The sequence below is a fragment of the Echinops telfairi genome, unplaced genomic scaffold (assembly GCF_000313985.2).
Source record: "Echinops telfairi isolate 266 unplaced genomic scaffold, ASM31398v2 ScPeMD7_3;HRSCAF=10, whole genome shotgun sequence".
Taxonomy (NCBI): Eukaryota; Metazoa; Chordata; class Mammalia; order Afrosoricida; family Tenrecidae; genus Echinops; species Echinops telfairi.
In genome coordinates this window covers 15,492,260-15,519,736 of record NW_022103899.1, presented here as the reverse complement: position 1 = coordinate 15,519,736, position 27,477 = coordinate 15,492,260, and the positions used below count along the sequence as shown (strand labels likewise).

The 27,477-nt window shown below is 38.0% G+C and overlaps 1 protein-coding gene across 3 annotated transcripts in view; it reads right to left on the bottom strand.

Moving 5' to 3' along the window:
- PMS1 (PMS1 homolog 1, mismatch repair system component) overlaps window positions 1-27,477 on the bottom strand; it is a 99,183-nt gene that overhangs the window by 30,274 nt on the left and 41,432 nt on the right. For all 3 annotated transcript variants that reach the window (XM_045296074.1, XM_045296070.1, XM_004701727.4), the window contains 3 exons: window positions 23,173-23,336; window positions 6,903-7,019; window positions 34-156 (listed from right to left, as the gene is read on the bottom strand). In XM_045296074.1, coding sequence (XP_045152009.1) covers window positions 34-156; window positions 6,903-7,019; window positions 23,173-23,336 — 404 coding nt within the window. The remainder of the gene's footprint in view (window positions 1-33; window positions 157-6,902; window positions 7,020-23,172; window positions 23,337-27,477) is intronic.

Below are 27,477 nucleotides of genomic sequence, written 5' to 3'. Positions count from 1 at the left end.
TGATTCTAGTTGATATTTTCTTTAAGAGATTACCTTTAATATGTCTTTTTGATGTACTGGTCGATTGTTTATAAAGATGAAACTCCTTTCTGAAGTTGAAAGGCTTGTGAGAGAGTGGTCTGCATCACACTTTGGAAAAAATCCACTCAGATAAATCTATAATTATAATACAACAGAATTAATTTAATACGCACTGACACCAATAAATATAGTTCCATGGGTGGCTATATACAATACATTAAAATGCACAAAAACAAACAAATGGGTTTTCATCGTAAGGTGTAATAAGCCATATGCTTAAGTATTAAGCATAAAGAAATTCCGAAGCACAAATAACATTCCAAAGCATGTTAAAATGAGTGCTTTGCTTTTAATGTTCTCTTGCAGGAACTCTAAGGAAAAAAAATCATCATTCTTCAAATCTTGCAAATGATCATACTTTCAAATATTTACCTGTCACATGGCAGTAAAGATATCAATCTCTGTCTTCTGCATTTAAAAAAATTTCTTTCTCAAATTATTACTTTATTCTTGTTGGTCTTTTTAACAACTTTTTCCTTAAAGAAGAGGCTGTTTCTGCCTTTTTCTTGAATATCTTATAAATCCAGAGACAGGATTTTTATATCTCCAGGATAAAATAAATAAATAAACCAAACCTTTTAACCTCCTTAGGGGTAACCGTTGATTATTCTGTTGCAGTTAATCTTAATTTTTGATAGGGATCTTTTACACTGATAGTTTCCATTCTACATTCCAATTTTTTACTGATAGTTCCCATTCTACATTCCTGTATTGTACATCTACAGATGTATGGAGAGAGAATGAAAGGGAGGTCCTAGAACAAAAAGCCCAGAGAGAAGAGATCCAGAGGGGTTAGAAGGGAGGGAAAATGCTCCTCCTTTCACTGCTAGCTAGAAAAACATTACAGAGATCTGTTAAGGAGATATGAAATGTCAGACTGGCTTGGTTTAAATCTCAGCTCCCTTACTAAGTGGTCTCAGTGAAGTTGTTTAAAATATAGGCTTATAATCTTATCTGAAACAATCAGAGCTAAATGTTATTGTTAAACACTTGCAGCAGAAGTTCAGTGTAAGCTAATAAGAAGGGACAGCAAACAATGAGGGTACTGTTTTCAGTTAAGGAGAAACACAGAATTCTGAAGCCACAAAATCTATAGTCGTTACTGATGTCTATGGTTATGCCTGTCCTTGTAAACAGTGTTTAAGGAGAGACATTTCCAATTTTAGAACACCAAGTGCATTACTGTAACCATGCCAAATGGTGTCAATTTGTAACAATGAATAAATCCAGTTAATCCATTACAAAATGATACCTCTTAATTAACTGTAAAACTTCACAGCATTTATTAACGGTTGTATAATTTACCAGGTAACATGAGACCCATTTGAAGCACCTGCTGAGCAGCAGGAAGACTCTTGGGAAGTCTCTGAAAGACTTACTGGGTTTGTGGGTAAAAAAAAAAAAATCAGCTCTGAACAAGAATGAAGAATAAAATAAAGAATTAACCAATTCTGTGTGTTCTTTTTACATCATCTTGATTGGCTAGTGATTATTATCATTTCTAAATACTAACTTTGTAAATAGCTTAGAATAATAAGAATTTTATTTGGGTTATATAGAAAAATCTTACAAAATGCTTATTAAAAAGTAAAAAAAGCACATTTCTTGTTATTGACTACTATTGAGTCGATTCTGACTATTCGTGATTCCCTGTGTGTCAAAGTAGAAATGTATTCCATGAGGGCTATTCAGAAGGAGCTGGCCAGACCTTTCTTCCAAGGCCCTATGGATAGATTCACCCTTCGGCCTTTCTGTTAGTAGTCAGGCACACTAAGAACTATACATGATGATGCCCACCGCCCTTCCGCCCCGAGTTCTATAACCAAGCTCCGTTTTGTCTTGCATTCTCTTTTCTCCCCACTGTAATCTGTATCTTTCACTTCAACAATAGCAGTGACACTATGAAAAAGGTCTACTACCTCTCCTTGTTTTTGGATTTGTATGTCCAAATGTTTACCATAATCACTAAAATTCTCAAGTTCACTACACTTAAAATTTGATATTTTATTCTACTTTTGCCTTAGAATCCAATTGGCTCCTCCTTGTATATTTCTTGCAGCAGTTTAATGCTGCAATGGTAGTGCTTGGCTGCTAAATGAAAGGTCATGGTTCAACTCCACCAGCTAATCTGCTAGAGAAATATGTGGCAATCTATTTGTGTCAAGTTTTCAGCCTTGGAAACTGAATGGGGCAGTTCTACTTTGTTCTATAGGTTTGCTATGAGTTGGAATCACCTCAACAGCAATGAGGTTTTTATACATTCCCTTAATGTGACAGACAACACTGCCATTTTCCTGGTCTGCCAAAGCCATCCTTCCTTTACTAACACTATGAAAGTAACCTAATCTTCTAGCACTCCTTTCTTCTCTTTCAGTAAACCCCCATAACACCAGAGTTATGTTTCTAAAGTAAAAACCTAAGAATTTCTAGCCAGCAAAATGAAATATGTTTATGCAGAAATTCCTTTCCCTCATCTCAACTGCAAATACGTAACATAACAGGTTTGAAAATCAATTTTAAGAGCATTTTCAAAAATGTAATCACATACAAATAAGAAAAATATCTTTATAGATATTAACCATATAACAGGTATTTGAAGTCAAAATCCCTAAGTGCTATGGGATTAGAAACATAGGGTCGGTTTTTAAGTAAATTATGGTACTAAAATGAGAACAGAAAACACCCACGTAAGGCAGAGGATTCATATCAGTCTTTCCATTTGAAACACAGGATCCTATCCACCTCCATCAACAAAGAGAAATGAAAATACTGTAACCACTGTGTGGGGCTGCTTGCCAGGGTCATTGGCATAGGAGCAGAGACAACTCCAAGATTATGGTCAAGCCAAGGAAAGGGGGCTTTGTAACATGCTACACAGCATGAGAGGGGCATGAACTGCTAATGTAATAGTTGGTTTTGAATTGAAGTTTGGGAGGAAATTGCCAAACTATTACAGAAGAGGGGAAATAGAAAGTGTTAAAACAAGCACAATAACCTCTCATTCAAGGTACCTTTTAAAATTTAAATATTTAACATAGCAGAGAATGTGAAAGTTTTCTTTCAGGATAATATAGATAGAGCAATAGGAAAAGGGCTTTGAAATCAATAATATTTTAAAAGGTAGACTGCCCCTCTCACCACTGGTCCTGAGGGGTTCATCTGTCTTGGATTTCCTGTTTCCAGTTCCTATCTGTACCAGTGGGAGGGTGGAGGGAAGGTAAAGGAGAAAGGGGGAACAGATTACAAGGGTCTACATATATCCTCCTCCCTGGGGGACAGACCGTGGAGGAGTGGGTAAAGGGAGACATTGGACGGTGTAAGATATGACAAAATAATAATAATTTATAAATTATCAAGGGTTCATGGGGGAGGGTGAGCAGGGAAGGAGGGGAAAAAATTAGGAGCTGATACCAAGGGCTCAAGTAGAAAGCAAATGTTTTGAGAATGATGAGGGAAATAAATGTACAGAAGTGCTTGACACGATGGATGTATGGCTGGTGATGACCTTTACGAGCCCCCAATAAGTAATTAAAAAAAATTTTTAAAGAAAAGGTAGACTGCTACACTTTCTGCCTTGGAGCAAGTAGTAGATCTGAAAAGACGAATTTCTGGTCAACAGTTGAGCATCTAACCAACGTCCAACCAGGATTCCTAGCAGAGAATAATTCAAGGATTAAAAATGTCATAGAGAAAACTCTGTCTTGTTGTGCATGTTATTATCTCCACAGGTCTGTCTAAATAAGATAGGCTGAATGAGCAATCTGGAGGAGAAAACAACAGGACCAACAGTTCCGGGAGGACATGGGAGAGGGGAGTGAGGGGAAAGGAAGTGGTGTTAACAAACCCAAGGACAAGGGAACACCCAAGTGATCCAAATCGGTGGTGAGGAGGATGTAGGAGGCCTGGTAGGGTGTAATCAAGGGTAATGTAACCAAGACGAATTACTAAAACCCAAATGAAGGTTGAGCATGATAATGGGACAAGAGGAAAGTCAAAGGAAATAGAGGAAAGAGCTAGGAGGCAAAGGGCATTTATAGAAGTCTAAATAAAGGCATGTACATATGTAAATATATTTATATATGAGGAATGGGAAATAGATTTATTTATAGGTTTAGTATTAAGGTAGCAGATGGACATTGGGCCTCCACTCAAGTACTCCCTCAATGGAAGAATACTTTGTTCTATTAAACAGGCATTCCATGATGCTCACCTTCCCAACATGATCGCTGAAGACAAAGCGAGTACATAAGCAAATGTGGTGAAGAGAGCTGATGGAGCCCGGCTATCAAAAGATAGCGTCTGGGGTCTTAAAGACTTGAAGATAAACATGCAGCATGTAGCTGGGAAGCAACAAACCCACATGCAAGAAGCACAGCAGCCTGTGTGATCACGAGTTGCCAAAGGGATTAGTTATCAGGCATCAAAGAACAAAAAATCATTTCATTGTGAATGAGGGGGAGTGCGAAGTGGGGACCCAAAGCCCATCTGTAGGCAACTGGAAATCCCCTTATGGAAGGGTCGCGGAGAGGAGACAAGCCAGTCCAGGGTACAGTGTAGCAATGATGAAACATACAACTTTCCTCCAGTTCCTAAATGCTTCCAAATCCTCCCCACTATCATGATCTCAATTCTACCTTACAAATATGGCTAGACCAGAGGATGTACACTGGTACAGAAAGGAACTGGAAACACAGGGAATCCAGGACAGATGAAACCTTCAGGACCAGTGGTAAGAGTGGCGATACCAGGAGCGTGGAGGGAGCGTGGGATAGAAAGGGGGAACCAATTACAGGGAACTATATAAAAGGTCTTCCCTGGGGGATGGACATCAGAAAAGTGGGTGAAGGGAGACGTCAGATAGTGTAAGATATGACAAAACAATAATTTATAAATTATCAAGGGTGCATGAGGGAGCGGGGAGGGAGGAGGAAAAATGAGGAGCTGAGGCCAAGGGCTTACGTGGAGAGCAAATATTTTGAGAATGATGAGGGTAACAAATGTACAATTGTGCTTTATACAATTGATGTATGTATGGATTGTAATAAGAGTTGTATGAGCCCCCAATAAAATGATTTTTTTTAAATGTCATAGAGAAGAATAACTTGAGATAAGTTGCATCATATAACTTTAAAAGTTCCAGAAATTAGTGAAGAAAGGCAATAGAAGAAAAACAATTCTTGAAAAGGAATGCTTTTGTATTAAAGTCTAAAAAAGATGTGCATTCTGAGGCAAAAAGTATACAATAAGCTTAAATCAAGCTGAAATATACATATACATATACATATATATACTTACTAAAACTACCAAAGTATCAAGCAAAAAGATAAAATCTTAAAAGTTCATAGAAAAAAGATTCAGAGGAAATAAAGGAAAGGACTAGGAGGCAAAGGGCATTTATAGAGGTCTAACTAAAGGCATGTATATATGTAAATATATTTATGAGGATGGGAACATAAATCTATGAGCATATATTTAAAGGTTTAGTATTAAAGTAGCAGATGGGCATTGGGCCGCCACTCAAGTACTCCCTCAATGCAAGAATACTTTGTTCTATTAAACTGGCATTCCATGAAGCTCAACTTCCTGACACGACCCCTGCAGACAAAGCGGGTCCATAAGCAAATGTGGTGAAGAAATCTGATGGAGCCCAAATATCAAAAGATGGGGTCTGAAAGGCTTGAAGGTAAACAAGTGGCCATCTAGCTCGGGAGCAACAAAGCCCACATGGAAGAAGCACACCATCCTGTGTGATCAGAGGTGTCGAAGGGATCAGGTATCAGGCATCAAAGAATAAAAAAATCTTATCATTGTGAATGAGGAGGAGTGCAGAGTGGGGCCCAAAGCTCATCTGTAGGCAACTGGACATCCCCTTATAGAAGGGTGGCAGAGAGGAGTGAGCCAGTCAGGGTACAGTATAGCACCGATGAAACATACAACGTTCCTCTAGTTCTTAAATGCTTCCTCCCCCACTATCATGATCCCAATTCTACCTTACAAATCTGGCTAGATCAGACGATGTACACTGGTACAGATAGGAACTGGAAACACAGGGAAACTAATAGTTTGTATACACAACCTTGCTGAAATAATTGCTAAAAGATATCTGTCTGCAAGAAAAATATGAAGTTACGGAAGAAATGTGGTAAAGAAAGCAGTCAGTAAAGATATAAACAAAATAAGTTAGTAAGTGCAGTTGGTTGAAAAAAACTGGTGTTTTGCATTTGAAAATGAAGGTTTAGATGGTGACAAAAAGGAGATCATAGGAGATAGAAAAATTTCAAAAGTAATGAGAAGGCTTTCATTTCCAGATGCTACCCCCATAGGCCATGGGAAGTCCTATCACAAAGCTAACTGGCACGGTTTCTGATCATCTTTGAACCTCCCAACTTAAATTCTTAATTCACGGAAACAGTTTAGGCCAAACCTGTTACTATCTTGTCCTAACCCAAGTATTTCGTCCAGCAGTAGCTCTGTATTTATACACCTGAGAATCTCTGCGTGGCACTGTCATCTTGAAACTACCTTGTGGAGCAACTGCAGTTTTTACTATATATCTGTGTGTGTGTGTGTGTGTGTGTGTGTGTGTGTGTGTATGTGTGTGTGTGTGTGTATATATATATATAATTTATTCATTTATTCCCACTGTCACCGAGTCGAGTCCAATTCACAGAGAACCTATCCCACTGCATTGAGTCCTTGTATTTGATGAAAATGGTGCCAGAAAAAATTCCTTACCACTTCGCTTCAATGAATCTTAACAGCCTCATCGAAGAAGGAGGAATTAAAGAAAGAAGTGTTAAAGAACAATGGTTGTTGCATACCTGAGACTCTTCAAAGCGGTGCTGCAGAGACTCCATATTGCCCATAACGGAAGTCCCCAGAACTGACATAAGAGCCATCTTGTGATCTGATGCTCTGGTTTTCTGCCAAATAACAGCCTAGGGACAAAATGAAAGGTGACTTTAACTTGTGATTTACTAAACGCAATTTTTTATCTCACTTGTTTAGCGCTATCCCCAACATATATTGTCAGTATTCCACAGAAGAGACTTATGACCTGTAATGACTGACAGAATCAACCCTGATTTTGAATTTTAGTTGTGTACGCTGTGATGAAGAATTTATTTCATTCTCCTACACCTGTTTGCTCTTCTCTCTAAGGTGACTAAGAATAATTCCCAGAGTTGTTTGAAGATTAAGATATAATGTTGGCAAGCACTCAAGCCAGTGCCTGGCATCAAAAGTTTCATTAAATATTAGATTCTTCTTCACTAATTCCAAGATGCTTTTTCGGGAATACTTAAGTTTTTATTCCAAGTAAAGCACTAATTTTTGTTTTGGCCTTTTTTTTTAGACAGGTATGCCATAGGAACTTATGTAAGTAGTCAAGTATGTAAAGACATTTGGGTGGGGGGTTAATGTTTTCTTTAAAATTGTCTTTGTAATTCTCTTTTATATACAGAAAACTTACCCAGAGTTAAATGAACTTTAGACATTAAAGTTGAACATGAGCTTGGATTCATTACATTGCACCTATGTTATGTGTACGTGTGTGTGTGTAATTTATGAGAATCATTATAATCATTTCAATCCACAGCAATTTTATAAATTACAGGTTTGATATACTATAATTTCTTCAGAAAAGGTAAAATTATAGTCAGCTCTATGAAGAAATCAATATAGGCACAAACCATTCATTCAACAAATCTTAACTAGCACCTCTTAGGTACAGAAGAAAATGTGCAAAGGACAAAGGAGAGAACATTAGGATCACCAATATTCAAAGGAGGAAGGGGGATTGAACAGGAGTCTACAGGAAAAAGTGATGAGCAGGACAGAAAGTACTGTACAGAGTCGTCGTGTTGTGTCCTAATTGAGAACTCAAAAGTAAGAAAGGAGTGACTGACCAGTGGATGTAACCAATGGTAATGAGTGTAGTTTTATGAGAAGCAGAATAAACAAAGACAAATTTCAGTGGCTTGAACAGAAGCTATAGGAAGGACATTGAAAAGAAAAGCTGGTCAGCTCTCTTTGAGAAAGTATACTGTGAAGTACACGCAGAGATAGAGTAGTCTTAACATGACACACTTGAATCGGAGACAATGAGAAATCAGATATAAGTTGAATTTTAGATTTCGTAGCTAGAGGTTGGGTAAGTTCTTCGTTCTCTTCTATTTTTCGTGAGCATTATGAACAGAGGGCATTTATTGAGAGTGGGAAAAAAAGTGGTTTAGAGATTAAAAAGAACTTACAGGATACCAACAAAAAATATGAAAGAATTTCTAGGTAGAACTAAAGTCCATTGAGACCACGATGAGAGTACCTATATCAAAAAGTGGCTTTCAGTGAACCAACCTGGTTAACTGTGCAATTACAATGTTGTGTCCCACCATGTATGGTGTATGGTTGCATTTTTTAACAACTTTGATGATCAATGAAACTGGCTAACTCTTGGATATAGGGCCAGAAAATTCTATAGTCATCTTTTAATACTTAAAAAAGGCAGCATGTATGACAGAAACAAACTCCTTAACAATGACCAGGATTGAATGGAAATAAGATGTACTGACAATATTATATGTATTAAAATGAAAGATGATATAAAGCATGTTGTTCCCTGATTGGCATGTGTTATAAACTGTCCTCATCACTCTTCAAAGTATGTGCTGGAATCCTAAAGCCTACACCTATACATATAATTCTGTTTAGAATAATCTTCCTTGTTATGCTAATTAGGCCATATCCAAGTAGGGTAGATTTTTAAACATAATTTCTGAGGTATAAGAAAAGCAGATGAAATAGAGGCAGACATACATGGGAGAAAACAGATATGGATCTTCTACAAGGCAAGGGACTGAAAAAATCAAGGCATGCCCAGGAAGGAATCATTAGAGCCAAGAGCCCAATTTAGACTTTGAGCATTCAGAAATGTGAGAAAATAAATTCCTATTCTTTAAAGTCACCCACTTATATTTCTCTTTGAGGAGCACCAGCTTCCTAGATGGCATGTTAAGGGGTATTACTAAAAGGAATCTTTATAGGAATTATTTCCCTAATATTTAAAGGTAAACCATTTACAAAGTTCAATCCTTTACTAAAAATCACTCTAGCTAAGCAAGTGCGGGATTGGAGTATAGAATCTGCACACTCGTGAGAGGGAACGAGAAGATGGGAATAGTTTAATGGATAAGAAAGAACTGATGTGACTTGGTAACTGACTTGGTTACTGAAGATAAACAAAAGGAGAAGAATAAAACATGATTCATAGTTTCTGACTTGGGAAACTAGAATGGTATTAGTATTACTACAAGAGGACACCCAGAAGAGGGCCAGATTTGGTAGCAGGAGGAAGATGAGTCCAACTTTTTCACTACTGAATTTCTGACATGGAGAACAGTGCCTGACACCCAGTAGTTCTCAGCAAACATTTGTCAAAAGGAGTGAACAAGCAATTACATTATCCTAGGGAAAGAGAAACTCAAGTGCTGTTGAAAACCAGCTGTTGAAAACTGTATTTTAAAGATTACAACTGCTGGTTGTAATACTCCTCCCTGTGTAAAATTATACTTTTTTCCCACTGCTTTAAGAAATCCTGAAAGCAATCATAAGAAGCCCTGTTGCCGCAGTCAGTTATATGTGTGGTCTGCTAACCACTGGCCAGCAGTTCAAAAATACCAGTTGCTCCATGGGGGAAAGATGAAGCTTTCCACTCCTGTAAAGATTTAGTCTCAGAAACCAAAGGGGGCAGTTGTACTCTGTCCTCTGGGTCACTGTGAGTTAGAATCAACCCGACAGCAAGTTTTGAGGTTTGTTTGAAAGCAATCTTAGCCTTTCCTTCTTTCTAGCCTTGTTTCTTTCACACCGTTATTGAGGTAAAACCATTCCCATACCTTATATAATCAACCTACTTACAATTCAATCGTTTTTAGTTTGTTTTCAAAGCTGTGCAACCATCGCCAAATCTAATTGTAGAACATGTTCATTAAAACAGACCCACTCCCATAACCTTAACTAATCATTAATCTATTTTCTCTCTAGGAATATTTTTATTAATGTATCTGTTTGGGATATTTCATATAAATGGAATCATACAATACATGGTCTTTTCTAATTGGCAAGCTCGGCAGTTCAAACCCACTAGCCACTCCCTGGAGAAAGATACGGCTGTCTGTTTCTACAAAGAACGGCAATTTTCGAAACCTTATCTAGGGTCACGAAGAGTTGGGACCAACTAGTGGGTTTAGTTTTTCCCTTCACTTAATATCTTCAAAGTGTTTGCATGTTATAACAGGTCTTTATGGCTGAAGACACTGTATGGACGATAAATTTACTTTTCTATCAGTTGATCTGAATTGTTTCTACTTTTTGACTATTATGAATGATGCTGCTAAGAACATCTATGTACAAGTTTATGTGTGGCTATGTTTTCATATCTCGTAGATATGTATCTAGGAGTGGACTGGGTTATATGGGAGCTCTGTTTTACAGTTAAAGGAATTGCTAAACTGTACGCTCTCCTTGGGTGTGTGTCCATATATATATGTATGTGTGTGTGCTTTTATGAAAAGGTGATGGTTTCTATTATTATGGCTTCTGTTTTAAGTCACTACAAGCTGACAGTTGACGGAGGTATATTATGAGCATTTGAAGGTCTGAATAACTTGCTACTGTATGGGAGTGAATACACTCTGCTTCATACTTTCCACAACAAAAATTATTTATAACAATAGATGAACAATAACAATTTTTTTCACAAAGTTTATTTAAAATTATGCCAGCTCTATGATATTGGAACATATATTTTAAATGTCAAGAAGTTATTTCAGGTAATGATTTAAAACTACGGCACAGAATATAGCTTTAAAACCTGTGACACTACTATGTAAACACCACACTGTTTACTTTAGCGTATGTTAGTATGATGTTGCAAGTACAGACATAAATCTCAGCTGCTGATTAATGCAAGGATGCAATTTCACTGCCTGACTTGCTGAATAGCTAGTATACGGAATTATAAAAAGAGCACTTCAGGAAATAATTGCGACATAGAGAGCTACTAAAGGTGAACCTTTAAAAAAATTAAACACTGCTAGAAGTTTGAGAATTTCACACCAGTCAATTATTGCATCAGGTCAACAGGGCTAGTTTAGAGCATTTTCTAAACTAGTTTCAACTGATCTAGCAACAAATGATAAACAGGTTGGTCAACAAGTTAACTTGTCACTGGAGGGCAATTTAAATTCATTTTCTAAACAGAATCCATTATTAAATAACCAATGAAATATGGCAATTAAATGGAGGAATGTAGAAAAACTAGAATATTAATTACTGCATTTTCTACCGTAAGTAGTTTTTATAGTTTTCCTGCCATTTCTTCAACCCCATATTGTTTTCAGAAGTAGAGATTTTCTTCTCACTTCCTCAAGTTGTTCATATAGTTTATCCTTAGGCTGAAAGGAGAACATGTGCTAAAAATACACCACATACCCCCATATATTTTCTATCTAGGTCACATAAAGTTGGAGCATCTGAATGAGCCAAGTAAGAATCTGATTCTACCTCAGTATGATGACAGTGCAAAAACAGCCCAATCAAAAATAAATTATTACATGCACACCATCTTAGGATTGAAGTTAGGCAAATATATCTTATCTCTGCCCCAACTGCACTGACATACACAATTTGAAGAAAATTCAGTTAAACATGTTTAATTAATTAGTAAAAGTACTAATTATATATTCAGTATTTAATTAGTAAATGTACTTTGTAACAAATGGATGAAAACTAGCAGCACACAGATGACAAACAATTAACCAAACAACATAATGCTAGGACTGCCTAAGCAAAGGTGATGATTCCTTTCAGAGTGTAAAAGAAAGAGTATCAATTATTGAACTGCAATACAATGAAATTTCCATGCAAATTATATGTATAAATGTACTAAGGTCATATTTGTTTTTCCTGAAAGTCAAAAATTTTAACTACTTCCAAAATTGTACCTATGAAACATAGCTGGAACCGTATTTCCCAGATAACCAAACTCACCGCCCTCGAGTCCATTAGGACTTGTAGTGAGCCTACAAGACAGTGTAGAACTGGCTGTGCGTTCCCGAGACTGCAACTCTTTACAGGAGTAAAAAGCCTCCTCTTTCTCTTCTAAAGGGACTGGTACTTTCGAACTGTCTTCAAGGTTAGCAGCTATATGAACATGTAAACCATTACGCCATCAGTGCTCCTATTTGCTGCTACCTGCTTTTAAATATCTCTTTGTACTGACTTGGGTTCAAACACAATATATGCAAAAGGTAATTTTTCTACACTGGCAATCTGACAATAATATCACAGTTAAAGCAGCTTATCAGTAAGATGCTGCTAAATATTTTGAAGTATAAAATTATATTATCAATACTTCTGTTAAATAACAAGATATTAATGAAACAATAACATTCCATGATTCTTGTTAAGAAGGTTGCTTGGTGGGCCTAACAAAGACTATGACTAGAACAGCCATATTTTAAAAACCACTGCAACAACCTCGCAGTTGCAACAACCTCGCAGTTGGTAGCTCAGTGCACTACAAATGCTCTTTGATCAGTCATTCTCCTTGCTGTCGATTCGATGCCGACTCATAGCAACCCTACAGAACAGAGTAAAACTACCCCCTATAGTTCCAAGACTGTAACTCTTTGTAGGAGTAGAAAGTCTCCTCTTTCTCCTGAGGAGCAGCTGGTGGTTTTTGAACTGCTGAACTTCCGGTGAACAGCCTAACGTGTAACCACTAGATCACCAGGGCTCTAAAGCACAATGCGACATCACTTTGCACTCACTACCCACTGCCACTGAGTCGATTCCAATTCAGCAACCTTATATAGGGTTTCTGAGATGGTACATCTTTAGAGGAGTAGGCAAATAGTGAAAACAGTATTTGTTTTCAGCCTTTGCATTTTCACTGAAGAAAATAACTTTTCTATCATATTTTGCTTTTCATGAGACTTTTTGTAGTACAGTGAATTAACTAATATGGTTTTCCAGTGAGTTTTTTTTAACTTCCACTGAATGACTTTTTCCTAATGGGTCTGGGTAAGAGAAAGTGGGGAAGATTCTGATCAGTTACCTGACTCAATTGTGGGTGACTGTTAACAAGGTAATTGTAATTATAAAAACTTGTTACTCTAATGGGGTGAACTGTCAATTTTGCCATCCTACTGGGCATAAAATGAGTCCTCTCCACAGCAGACAGTGATCTCCCTACCACCAAAATTGAAGAGCCAAACGTGGAGCAAGTCCATTGGACCCTGAGACGCTTCCCTTTGAACTGCCTTGTTCAAGGGACAGAAAGCTGTGACAACCAGAGAAGAGGCAGCAGAACCATGAGCAAAAGCACAAGGCGGAGGGTCAGGCTTTCTAGCTGCGTACAGCTGAGTGTCTTTGGGCAGGAGTCTTGCTGCCCACTCTTGGAGTGGGGTGCCTCTACACACCTAACTGGGGAGTTAGGTTTGCAGACCCATAGACCTAAAGCTGAGCACCTTTGGGTTGAAGCTGATGGTGAAGTGGCATACCTGTTGGGCGTCTATCGGCAGTACTAATAAAGCTATGTAACACAGCCTGAGCAATATAAAGGCCAAGGGACTGGCCTACAGGCCAAGGACCAGAGAGGGGCCTACCTGTGGATATAACTAAAAAGAGTTCGTCCTGACTAATGAACTACATCCTGAACATTTCTGTAACCTGTTAAATATCCAATTAGACTCCACAATCACGTGTAAGGTCTGTGAGTTCAGTGTGGTCATTATGGTGATTTTTCAAACCCCGTAAGAGAAGCACAGAGTGCCTTCCGATGGATGATTTGTATCAAAATCCAGCCTTGTTCTTACTTGACTTACTTTAAATGAAGCTACCCCAACCATTTCTCTTGCTGTATGGGATTTTATGAGCAGGAGGAGGAGGTAGTAGTGAAATGGACTGGAAGTGGCCATGACCCACTCCAGTATAAGTAGTTGGAGAAAATACTTACCACTTGAAAGGCACACAGGTTTCCATTACAACAAAAAGTGATCAAAGAAAAGGTTAAGAAAGTTTACATATGATTGACCATGGATTCCAGATTAGACACTGTCACATTTCAGGAGATGGAGACAGGTGAAAGAAAGAAAAAAAACAGTGATTCATGGGTTCAAGGTAAAAAGGAATGGCTTGGCAGGTCCAGGCATCTAGTGGGGCTAAAAACATGATTACCCAATGGTAACAAAGAAGTTAGTTGCAAAACTCTGACTTTTATGAAAAGGAGTAAGGAGGTCTTGTCACACTTATGGAGAAATCTGGTAACCCCATTTGACATGTGCAGATGGAGGTATGAAGACCACAGGATGCATGATCATGTTTAGAGGGTAGAGGCACCTATTGGTGTCTATCAGTGATAATCTACAGAGGAGTGGCTCTACACTGCAGTTGCTTTGGGTTGTTATCTGATCATCACTGAAAGCCTTACTTTGTCCACATCAGATTCCTTCCCTCACAGGGATTTTTGTTCTTGACCCTCAGAGATTCTGCTGTGCCTCTCCTGTCTTATTAGCTGATGACTTCACACAGAATTATTGAGTTCTAATTGTGCACACGGTTCAAAGTTATTCCTATGTGGGTTTAAGTCTCAGTTAAATCAAAGAATGTCAGTACGTTTCTCTGAAGATTTAGTGAGAGCTGATAAAATGTTTTCCCTTTGGGGGATGGGATAAAATCATCTCCACACTGACATATCAGAGTATCAGCTCTAGTCCAGTGGACACCCTTTAAGACCCAGATCAAAACACAGCCACTATAAAGTGTTCCCGGACGGTTCTCTCATTGCTATCAAATTGATTTGGACTCATACCGACCTAAGGTACAATTTTCCTTCTTTCAATTTCCATAGCATGTATCTATATTATTTACTTGACAAGTTTTCATGATTCTTTTAGTCTATTTAAGTGTTCATACGCTCTGTCAGACTCTGCAGGGTATCACATAACCTTCCATAGCACCTTCTCAACACTCTGCATCCAGTAGCTGTTATAAAGCCACAGGAAAGGAAAATGAATGTTGCATTAAAAATTAAGACATTTAAACTTTCTCCTCTGCTATATTCATCATTAAGATTATTGAGCAAGCTAATCAAACTTTTTGGGGGAGTTACATAAAGATAAAGTGGGAAGGGCCATGAAAAATATTCTTTGCTAAAGACAGTGCACTATAACTGATTATCCGTGGTCTGTCTCAGATGTAAAGCCCTAGCAATTTTACTTCCTATTAGTTTATGATTTTTGGAGGATCACCTCAGCAAAACTCCCAACAGCAATGTGAAATTCCAATTTCATAAAAAAGAAATGGAGGTGTTCAAAATAAAAGGAACATTAGAAATTATATGATAAACTTTCATTGGCTTAAAGTAAAAATGTGATTTTTTGTGCAGGATTAATTGATGGATAATTTTTGCCCAGAAGAGAAATCTACTATGTTGGGAGCAGACAAGCACATTAAAGGGAAAAATCTTTTAAGATGTAATTCATTATCTATAATTATGTGGTCATGTCTAAATTAGTTGAAACAAAATATATTAAATCAATAGCTTTTAGAGCCTGTATCTTTGCCAAGTTCTCTATCCTCCATTCATGAAATGTCTTTATGAATTCCCAGATTAGTTCTAATGAAAACGTATCAGTGACTTACCTGCCAACAAAGGAGATGGACTGAAATAATGTGTGTGTATGAGTCTACTCACAAACTTTTACTTTGTAAAAATCTAATATCTTAAAAAATGGGTTATATTTTAAGATATTACATTATATTTATACAATGACTTCATTGTATAAATATAATGTAAAGGGACAGTTTGAGAGAGTCCTGAGTGTCTAGATTTGTACTTGAGATTTTTTTTTAATTTGATTTTAGGATCACCTACTTTATTAACCTAATTCACACAATGGGGATGTATGCAGTGACTGAGTATTAAAGGGAATATAGATAAGACCTCCATCCCATAAGAGGCTGTAGACTAAGGGAGACAGAATGCAAATAACTGACAACCAAGCAAAAATTACAAAATAAAAATCAGTAGAAATTCTATGTGAACGGTTGAGAAGTAACTAAATCTTGCTGGGGAGCACAGGAAGCCTTCTGCGACATCTCCAATAGCTTGGTCCAGCATCACAATGAGAACCCCGGTGCACTAGAAGCTGACCTTTACGTGTCTTTCCTGTTCTCTGGTGAGAAGTAAAGGAAAGCAATGTAACAAGAGAACATCCGAACTGGTTTAAAATTCTAGTTACCTTTAATTTACAACCCTGTTGTTGCTAGGTGCATCTACGACAGAGTAGAACTGCCCATAGAGTTTCCTTGGCTGTAATCTTTATAAGAGCACACTGCTAAGTACTTTCTCCCACAGAGCTGGGCTAGTGGTTTGGAACTGCAGACCTCGATTAGCAGCCCAGTACTTAACCGTTGGACCAAGACTCTTTCAATTCACATGTAACAACAGCAAAAAAATCATGATTACAAGTCAGCCACAGATTAACCTTGAAATTTATGACTAAAAAGAAATGTATTTTTGTCAATTAAAAGGAACAAAAGCAAAAACACCCAAAAAACAAAACACCAATCTTTCAAGGTTAACTCTAGAAGAACAATTTCTTCATAAGGAGAGGACTCTTGTGCCAGTCCTGAATGGAACTGCTCTTGTATCATGCTGCCTCTGCACCCTTGCCTGTGGCTGGGACTGAAGAGAAAGAAGGCGGCCCTGTAGCACGGATTCAATAGTGGGGAAAGACATTTTCCTTGATTTCCCCATAGTACAGCTAAAACAAGCGGGTCCATTAAAAATATATATGAAAAAAGGCTAAGAGGTGTCAAGAAGAATAAAATATATTATGAACATAGATCCTATTGGTTATAAGTCACCATCATATCTTTTCTATTAATAACAAATATGGTCCCTTCTTTCTCATTCTTGATACTCTATCCATATCTTGAATGAGTATGTCTAGAGATCCTGAAAACCAGGAGGGAGCCACACACTCACAGCCAAATCTCCATGACCAGCCTTCTAAATAACTGAAATTAGAAATACTCAATTTAAAAGTTGTATTCATAAATTACTTCTCTTTCTTTTGTGATTGTTAAGAACATCTTATATCACTGACATCCAATTCAGCTTTTGTAATATCAAGATAAAATAAAATAAAAATATTTTAAATTTTTTTTTAAAATTTCTGGTTTTCCCTACGAAAGATATTCACAAAATTAAAAAATAATACAGTATAGAAATGCCCTCTATTTCAAATAACGCATTTATCATTATATCGTGAACCAATCATCTATAACATTATTCATTGAAATAGTACAAATACTAAATTGGTTTCAGATACACGATTTAGTAAAACTTCTAAGTCTGGGAAATAACTATTTAATAAAATGAAATTATATACAGCAGGACCTCACAGAGGCTCCGTTAATACAACTAAATTTGAAAACTGTAATCATTATCTAGAGAATGGCTCTAGTAATTCTCCAGATAAGAGCTACTTTAAATATACTCACTAAACCACTTGTAAGCTATTTCCCTTTGGCTGTCTCATTATTCAGGATGCTTTCAAGGAACATGGTGATGAAAGAAGAAAAATACCTCTTTCTAACATAACCATGCTGGCAAGAACATCAGCATTATCAGTATTCAAAGAATGTCTTGGCAGGTTAAACCTTCATAAAAAGAAGGAACACTAGCTAATCCACGTGGTCAAAATAGCAAAAGTACTTCTCATATTATGTGCAATATGATTGTTTTAGTGCTGAGAATTTTTTTCAAAGAAAATACACACACAAGTATTGGTGTCCTGTTTAAATTTTAAGGAAAAACAAAAAAATTCTTGAGCAAAGCACATTAAGAATGATGACTGCAAGTATGTTGCAAAGAAAAAGGTTAACAGCAGAGTAAGACTCAACGTTCAAAGAGATTTAAGATAACATGTCAATCGTATTTGGGAGGCGTAACTATTTATTTGAATCAATCCTGAGGGACAACTGTACTATAAAGAAATGTAAAAATGGAATAATCATCTATACTGAAAGAAAAATGCTTGAAGCTTTCCTAAAAACCTGTAATAAATCATTTCGTGATATATGTAATAACAGGTATTTTACTCTTTAAGACTTTTGATAATCTTAATTACTTTCATGTCATAACATTCTCAGTATATTCTTCAGGGTTTGTACTGTACCTGAAATTCCAGAAGGCCATGGAATGATTTGAATTTGCTCAATATAAGTTCTAATAGGATGTCCTCCAAAAATAATAAAATGCTGGATATTATAAAATATTGCTTTCCATTTTTAAAAGGAAAGGTCCAGATTAATGATCTTCTATTGCTTGGGAAACTGATATAAACTTATAAAATGCTTACACAATATATATTTAACTTCATATGAATATAACTCATTATAATATCAAATATTTTTTTCTTCTATAGTATTTTCTCTTACACTAAAATTTTCCCCTTAGTCATACTCTTTCATGATGAGGGAATTCCTATTATTCATATTTTTCTTCTGGTTTTCCCTACGTGATTATTGTTTCTCTTGTCCTTGGTCCTTTTTCACCTTGAGGACATTTAACTTTTTTTTTTCCCCTTCACTTTCTTTTTTAATCGTTTTCTCAGGGGCTCATACGACTCTTATCACAATCCATACATACATCAGTTGTGTAAAGCACATTTGTACATTCATTGCCCTGGTCATTCTCAAAACATTTGCTCTCCACTTAAGCCCCCAGCATCAGGTCCTCATTTTTTCCCCCTCCCTCCCTCCCTTCCTTATGAGCCCTTGATAATTTATAAATTGTTTATTTTGTCATATCCTGCCCTGTCCGACGTCTCCCTTCACCCACTTTTCTGTGAGGACATTTAACTTTTAATTACTAAATGTTTTTCAGATCAAGAGGTGATTGATAGTAGCAGAATGAGCATCCTGAGGAATCATACCATGGTAGTAGACATGGAAAGGATCTCAAGGTATTATCTGGGTGAGCCCAATGCCAACAGAAACAGGTGACTGACTATTCTTTTCTTTTGTGAAGATGACCAGAGATATTTAGGATGAGTATTTCACCATGGCTTCATGTAATAAGTAAGCTTCTTGATAGCATGTAAAGACATGGGGAAGAAAGAAAACAAGATTGAAAGAGCCACAATCTCGGGCCTCTGCTCATGCCCTCCCTCAGTGCAAGAACACTTCGTTCTAACAAACTGGCATTCTGTGACGCTCACCCTCCCAGCATAATCGCTGAAGACAAAATGGGTGCATAAGCAAATATGGTGAAGAAAGCGGAAGATGCCCGACTATCAAAAGATATAGTGTCTGGGGTCTTAAAGGTTAAACAAGTGGCCATATAGCAGAGAAGCAATAAGCGCACATGGAAGAAGCATATCAGCCTGTGTGATCATGAAGTGTCAATGGGATTGGGTAACAGGCCTCAAAAGACCCAAAACAAACAAAAAAACATATTGGTGAGAACGAGGGGGGTTGGAGCAGAGACCCAAACCATGGGATATCCCCTCACAGAAGGGTCACAAGGAGAGGAATAAGTCAACCAGGACGCAGTAAAGCACTGATGAAACACACCTCCAGTTTCTTGAGGCTTCCTCCACCCCCCACTATCATGACCCTAGTACTGCCTTTCACTTCAGGCTAGACCAGAGCATGCGCACAGGGACATATAAGAGATAAGAGCTCACAACACACAGAATCCAGGAAGAGGAATGGGAGTAGTGATACCAAGGGGAAAGCGGGGAGAGGAGGGGAGGAAGGGGGAACCGATCTCCATGAATGACACATGACCACACCCACACCTCCCCACAGGAGACGAACAACAGAAACCGTGGGGAGAGACAGTGGTCAGTGTAAGATATGAAAATAATAATTTCTAATTTACCAAGGGGTCATGAAGGGGGAGGAAGAGGAAGTGATACAAAGGGCTCAATAGAAAAATGTCTATAAATATATGCACATAGATCTATATTCGCATCGTCATATAAAAATATATTTACATATGTACATGCCTGTATTTAGACCTCTATAAATGCCCTTTGCCTCCTAGCTCTTTCCTCTATTTCCTTTTACTTTCCTCATATCCCACTATCATGTTCAGCCTTCATTTGGGTTTCAGTAATTCCTCTGAGTTACATATATTTATAGGTTTAGTACTAAGGTAGCAGAGGGACATTGGGCCTCTAACTCAAGTACTCCCTCAATGCAAGAACACTTTGTTCTATTAAACTGGCATTTTATGATGTTCACCTTTGGGACACGATTGCTGAAGACAAAGCAGGCACGTAAGCAAATATGGTGAAGAAAGCTGATGGTGCCCGGCTACCAAAAGATATAGATAGCATCTGGGGTCTTAAAGCCTTGAAGATAACCAAATGGCCACCTAACTGAGGAGCAACAAAGCCCACATGGAAGAAGCACACCAGTCTGTGATCAAGAGGTGTCAACAGGATCAGGTATCAAGGAACAAAAAATCATTTCATTGTAAATGAGGGGGAGTGCAGAATGGAGACCCAAAGCCCATCTGTAGGCAACTGAACATCCCCATACAAAAGGGTCACGGGGAGGAAATGAACCAGTCAGGGTGCAGTATAGCATCTATGAAACAGTACAACTTTCCTCTAGTTCTTTAATGCTTCCTACCCCCCACTATCAAGATCCCAATTCTACCTTTCAAGATCCCAATTCTACCTTAAACCAGAGGATGTACACTGGTACAGATAAGAGAAGGAAACATAGAGAATCCAGGACAGATAAACCCCTCAGGACCAATAAGAGAGTAGTGATACCAGGAGGAGAAGGGAAAGGTGGGGGAAGTGGGAAGCCATCACAATGATCTACATATAATCCCCTCCCTGGGGGACAGACAACATAAAAGTGGGTGAAGGGAGACATCAGTCAGTTTAAGACATGAAAAAATAATAATAATTTTTAAATTATCAAGTGTTAATCAGGAAGGGAGGGGAAGGGAGGGAGGGGGAAAAAATAAGGTGCTGATACCAAGGGCTCAAGAAAGAAAATGTTTTAAGAATGATGATGGCAACAAATGTACAAATGTGCTTGACACAATGGATGTATGTATGGATTGTGATGAGTTGTATGAGCCCCCAATAAAATGACTTAAAAAAAGTAAATGTCTAGAAAATAATGATGGCAACATTTGTACAAATATGCTTGATTCAATTGATGTATGGATTGTTATAAGAGCTGTAAGACTGCCAATAAAATCATCTTTTAGGAAGTGGGGGGGTGGTATTTTAATTTTTTTTTAAAGCCACAATCTGGTTCTGGCTTTAGCACTATTACGTTATTGTCTAATATAAAACAATTCCTCTGAGTTTCAAGTTCCCCACACAAATAGAAATAATGCTGTCTATATCACAAAGTTATAAAGTTATCGCGAAAACCAAAAAGATTTATGAAAATGTTCTGAAACTTGGAGAACGATATAAATGTAAATGAGAAGACAACATGCTAAATTTCAAATCTGATTTCAATAATTTACTAGCTGCGTAATACTAAGCAAAGTAGTAAACCTCAATGAGTTCAACTAGGAGGACAAACATACAATATGTCTATTTCATTTGGTTTTCTTTCAGAATTGTGGTTGTTGTTAGTTACTATTGAGTTGGTTTCAACTCACAGTGACCATGTGTAGAACAAAACACAACTGTGGTGGAGTAAAATTTCTTAGCATGGCTTTTCTGCCAGTGTTTCTGGGACTCCCACCAAATGATTGGGTAGGATTATGTAAGTAGGATTATGTAAGTGTGTGACAACTAATAGAGGACATTGGTGAGTTTTCATTACTGCCCGCTCCCCTGACTACAAGGATGCAGGAAAGAAAAAAAGCCTAAGACCACTGGAAAAGGACATTCCAGATCTCTGTCTGACATGGCAGGGACCAAACCAGAGGTACCAGAGAGTGGAGCACAGAGACTATAGAACAGAGCAAAAGGTACAGCACCAAGATGATAGGACTGTAAGGGAAAGGCCAAGGGACCATGTGGCTATGAGGCTGAAGACCAGAGAGAGAGATTTGATTACTGACCGAGGAGAGATGTTGTTGTGGACTAATAACTATATTCTTACTGGCTATTGATTGTGACTTGTGGTAACCTGTTAACTTCCCTAATAAAACTCTCATAATTATACTACCTGTGAGTTTATAGCCATTGCAATAAATTATAGAACCCCATAGAAGTAGAGTGCCATGGGAGGAATTGTTGGTGTCAGAGTAGGTAAAGAAGGATAGAGTGGAGACATGTCTGACTCCTGCCTCATGGCAATAGAGAAACCAGAGGTCAGACATAGCCCCGTATGCTTTTTATTGTAAAAACATTGCTCAGACCTCTGCCATCCTCAAAATTGTTGTTTGAACCTGTTATTGCAGCCACTGTGTCAATCCCTCTCATCCAGGTCTTCTTCTTTCCACTAACCCTTCTACTTGACCAAGCATGTCCTTTTCCAGGGACTGGTCTCTATCCAAAATATGTAAGATAAAGGCTCGCCATTCTCGCTTCTAAGGCACCATCTGGTTGTGTTTGCTCTAAGGCAAATTTATTTGTCCTTTTGGTAGTCCCTGCTACTTTCAATATTAAACAACTTAATTCAAATGCATCAATTCTTTGTCGTCTTCTTTATTCATTGTCCAACAATGACAAACATGTGAAGTGATTAAAAATACCATGGCTTGGGTCAATTGTACCTTAGTCCTTACTCTTCAACACCTTAAAGAGATCTCGTGCAGCAGATTTGTTCAATGCAATGCGTGGTTTGATTTCTTGACTAGTGCTTCCATGAGCATTGATTGTGGATCCAAGTAAAATCAAGTATTTAACAACTTCAATCTTTTTTCTATTTGTCATATTGTCAATTGGCTTAGTTGATAGGATTACAGGAGGTTAATGTGAATGTGACTACATTCCTTAAGATTCTTTATATATATAACTTATTTAGATAAAATACAATCTCATATAAGAAAAAGAGGTAAAACACTTATAAAAGTACAGTAACACTTACCTTATTATGTATAAAAATAATCCTTAAGTCAGGTTTAAGAATACCATAGCTGATGAGAAGATCATGGACTTTTTTAATTTCATCTTTACATTTTTTAGCAGTCGAGTAAAATTGCTTTCTTACAGGTAGGTTCTTAAATAATTTTAATGCTGCTACCGTTGTACCTGTTGGCAGATAATAGCAAAACAAGTTAGATTTAAAAGAACGACATAGATCTTCAAATCTATGTCTTTTGGTCACTTTTTGCTTCGATCACTGAAGGCCATCTCCTCCAATTCTGGAAATTCAGTCTGTCGCCATCAAGTCAGTTCTGACTCATAGCAACCTTTCAGGACAGAGCTTGACTGCTCTGCAGGCTTCCCAGGCTGTAATCTTTACGGGAACAGATTATCACACCTTTCTCTGGGAACAGCTGGTGGGTTCAAATCACTGACCATTCAATTGTCAGCTGACTGATTAATCAGTGTGTGCCCGGGCTCCTGGGGAACTCAAAGGCAGTTCACTTTAAAAGTCATTCTGACCCCCTGCTAGAAAGTTCTCTTTACAACAAGACTGACCTGTTATGTATGATCTCTGCTATGTGACTTAAATACAACTGATCTTATTTTTACAAAATCTCAAACCCAAACTTACTGCCATTGAGTCGATTCCGACTCATAGTGACCCAACAGACAAGAGTAGAACTGTCCCTTTGAATTTGAAGCTGAAAATCGGTATGGAAGCAGAAAGCCTCATCTGTCACCATCAGAGCTTCTGGTGGGTTTGAATTGCTGACCATGTGGTTGCAGCCCAATATGTAACTTACTACACCACCATAGTACCTACCATAATCTTGTTTTGTTTTTTAATTTGTGAATTAATTTAACTGAAAATTTGAATAAGGGATATAAAAATTGCTTTTACTGCCAGGTTAATAAGTAGTGTTTTAGGGGGAGAAGGGAATGCAAATGAAATTAGGATTGGATATTCATGGTTATACATGAAGGTCTTGAAAAAGTTCATGCACAGCCATCTAGCTCAGAAGCAACAAAGCCCACATGGAAGAAGCACACCAGCCTACGCAACCACGAGGTGTCGAAGGGATCAGGTATAAGGCATCATCAGAACAAAAAACCTTACCATAGTGAATGATGGGGGGAGTGTGGAGTGGAGACCCAAAGCCCATTAGTAAGCCACTGGAGATCCCCTTGCAGAGGGGTCTCAGGGAAGAGATGAGCCAGTCAGGGTGCGATGTAACAACGATGAAAAATACAACTTTCCTCTAGTTCCTAAATGTTTTCTCCCCACTCCCACTACCATGACTCGAATCCGACCTTGCAAGTCTGGCTAGACCAGAGGATGTACGCTGGTACAGATAGGAACTGAAAATACAGGGAATCCAGGGCGGATGATCCCTACAGGACCAGTGGTGTGAGTGGCGAAACAGAGAGGGTAGAGGGAGAGTGGGTAGGAAAGAGGGAACCGATTACAAGGAGCTATATGTGACCTCCTCCCTGGGGGACAGACAACATAAAAGTGGGTGAAGGGAGACATCAGTCAGTTTAAGACATGAAAAAATAATAATAATTTTTAAATTATCAAGTGTTAATCAGGAAGGGAGGGGAAGGGAGGGAGGGGGAAAAAATAAGGTGCTGATACCAAGGGCTCAAGTAGAAAGAAAATGTTTTGAAAATGATGTTTGAGAATGATGTACAAATGAGCTTTACACAATTGATGTGTGTATGGATTGGGATAACAGTTGTATGAGCCCCTAATAAAATGATTAAATAACAAACAAAAAAACCAGTAGAAGATTAAAAAAAAAAAGGAAAAAGTTCATGGAAAAATTCCATTATCTTTTAATTCTTTTATCCATGAACATTTTAAAAGCCCCAGTCATTCTCCAGGTGAATATGTTTTTACACATTAGGGATTTTAAAAAATAACCAGTCACTAATTAATCCCAGCCTTATTAAATAAATCTTCCCATTTGATTGTTATAAACACACAACTATAGTTGAGAGCAGGGGTCCTCAAACTTTTTAAACAGGGGGCTAGTTCACTGTCCCTCAGACCGTTGGAGGGCCGGACTATAGTTTTAAAAAAAACTATGAACAAATCCCTATGCACACTGCACATATCTTATTTTTAAGTAAAAAAACAAAATGGGCAAAAACACCCAGTGGGCCAAATAAATGTCCTCGGTGAGCAGCATGTGGCCGCAGTAGTTTGAGGACCCCTGGTTTAGAGCCACTGTACTCTGTAGTCATGAAATCAGTTTAGAAAAGGGGTCCTTAATCTTGGACTTGACATTTTTACCAGGCAATTCTTGGGTGTGGAGAGCTGTCTGTGCGTTGCAGTATGCTTAGCAGCATCCCTGACCTCTATCCATTAGATGTCAATGGCACCCTTCCCAGTTCAGACAGTGAAAAATGTCTCCACGTGTGACCAATGTCCTCTAGGAAGCAAAATCTTCCCTAATTGAAAACCACCGAGAAAGTGAAGGAAAAATGACCAGAATAGAAGCAGCTTGGTGATGCTGTCAGGTAGGTGCTGGTCAAGTTCAAACGCACTAGCGGCTCTCTGGTTTCTGCTCCAGTAAAGATATACAGCCTTGGAAACCTTATATAGTGTTTCTGTGAGGTGGAATCAACTCAAGGGCAGTAGGACCAAACTAAGCATCAGAGGGATCAACACAGTAAGTGTATATACTGTGTTTCAGGTACTTTTAATTTTGATTATATTTATGAGCTGGGTTATTATGTCAACGTATTTTTTATTGTATACCTCACTGAATCAGCAGAAAGGCAGCATGTCATTTTCTGTCCTACTCTTATAACGAAGGGTAGTCATACAAAGAGATGGCAATCATGAGGGAGATATAAGATTTAGCAATCCTAAGAAAATCAGGAGTTCCAGAAGAAGGAAAAAGATATAAATAGAGATGTAATAATTAAATAGACAAATAAAGAAAGACAGCATGGTTTAATGGAAATCATAATTCTAGGGACAAGGAAAATATTTCACAACTTTCAGGCAGAATAAGTTCTTAAAAAGTAATGACTAGTATCAGACTTCTCATCTACAAGACTAGAAAACAGAATAAAATTTACAAACTATTAAAGAAAATGGATGTGAGTTAAGAAATGTATGCCCAGCTAAGAAAACATTTTTGGATGCATGAGGATTTAGAAGCCTATCACCTATATATGACAAGAATAATGGAGGTGACCTCCAACTAAATGATAATTGCATCACAATAGAGATTTTGGATGAGCAAAGAATCTTAAAAGTGAAATATAAACAGATTACGGTAATGTCACTAGGATTTGTAATATAACTGTTAGGGAAGAATTCTTGAAAAGAAATATAAGTAGGAGAAAGCCTAATAATAGCATGGAACTCAATATTTTAAACTATTATTAGTAACACTGATTAACTGGAGAAAAGGGGTTGGTGTAATGAAGGAGAAGACTTGCATAACCCCGCCCCTAGTTATTCCTCTTTGACAATTGATCTTTCTTCTGTTCCTCCAATCAGTCAGACTTACTTACACCACTAGGCCTTTGCACATTATTTGGTCTACCTAGAACTCTCTTCCCTGACACTTTTACATGGTTAGCACCTGTATCAATCCTCAGATCTGACCTCTTTAAGGACTCCATTCCTGGACGCCCTATCAAAAGTTGCTTTTCCCATTCATATTGTTATTGCTAGCTGCCATTGAGTTGACTTTGCAAACAATGAGATTGTGGTGACCCATAGGGTTTTCTGATTTTTCAAAGGTAGATCACCAGGCCATCAAGCCTTGAGGATGATGCTCCCGATTAGAGCAGCCAGTCCACAGAGAGGACCACATGGCCAGCCCCACTATGAGACACTATGTCCCTCACTGACCCATAGCCCTAAAGGGGACAACACCAGAGACACAGTGTGGGAACTGCACCCAATCTGATCCCGCCACACCAAGACAAAACACTCAGGGGTGCAACAGAACAGCAAGGGAATGGGGCAGGGAGTTCCCCAGGGAATGCTGCAGGTGGACTTTGGGGCCAGGGCGTGGTGCCCCAACAGACTGAACTGGAAAACAGTCCTAAAGTCCAACAAACAGTCCTTGAACTAACTACATGCTTTTCTTTCTTGTGTTTTGTTTTGTTTTGTTTGTCATTGTTTGTTGTTTTGTTGTATATTGTTGCTTGGTTTTGCTCTGTCTTGTTTTGTGCATGTTATTATCTCCGTAGGTCTGTCTAAGTAAGATAGGCTGGATGTACAATCTGGAGGAGAAAACAATGGGACTGACAGTTCGAGGGGGACATGGGAGAGGGG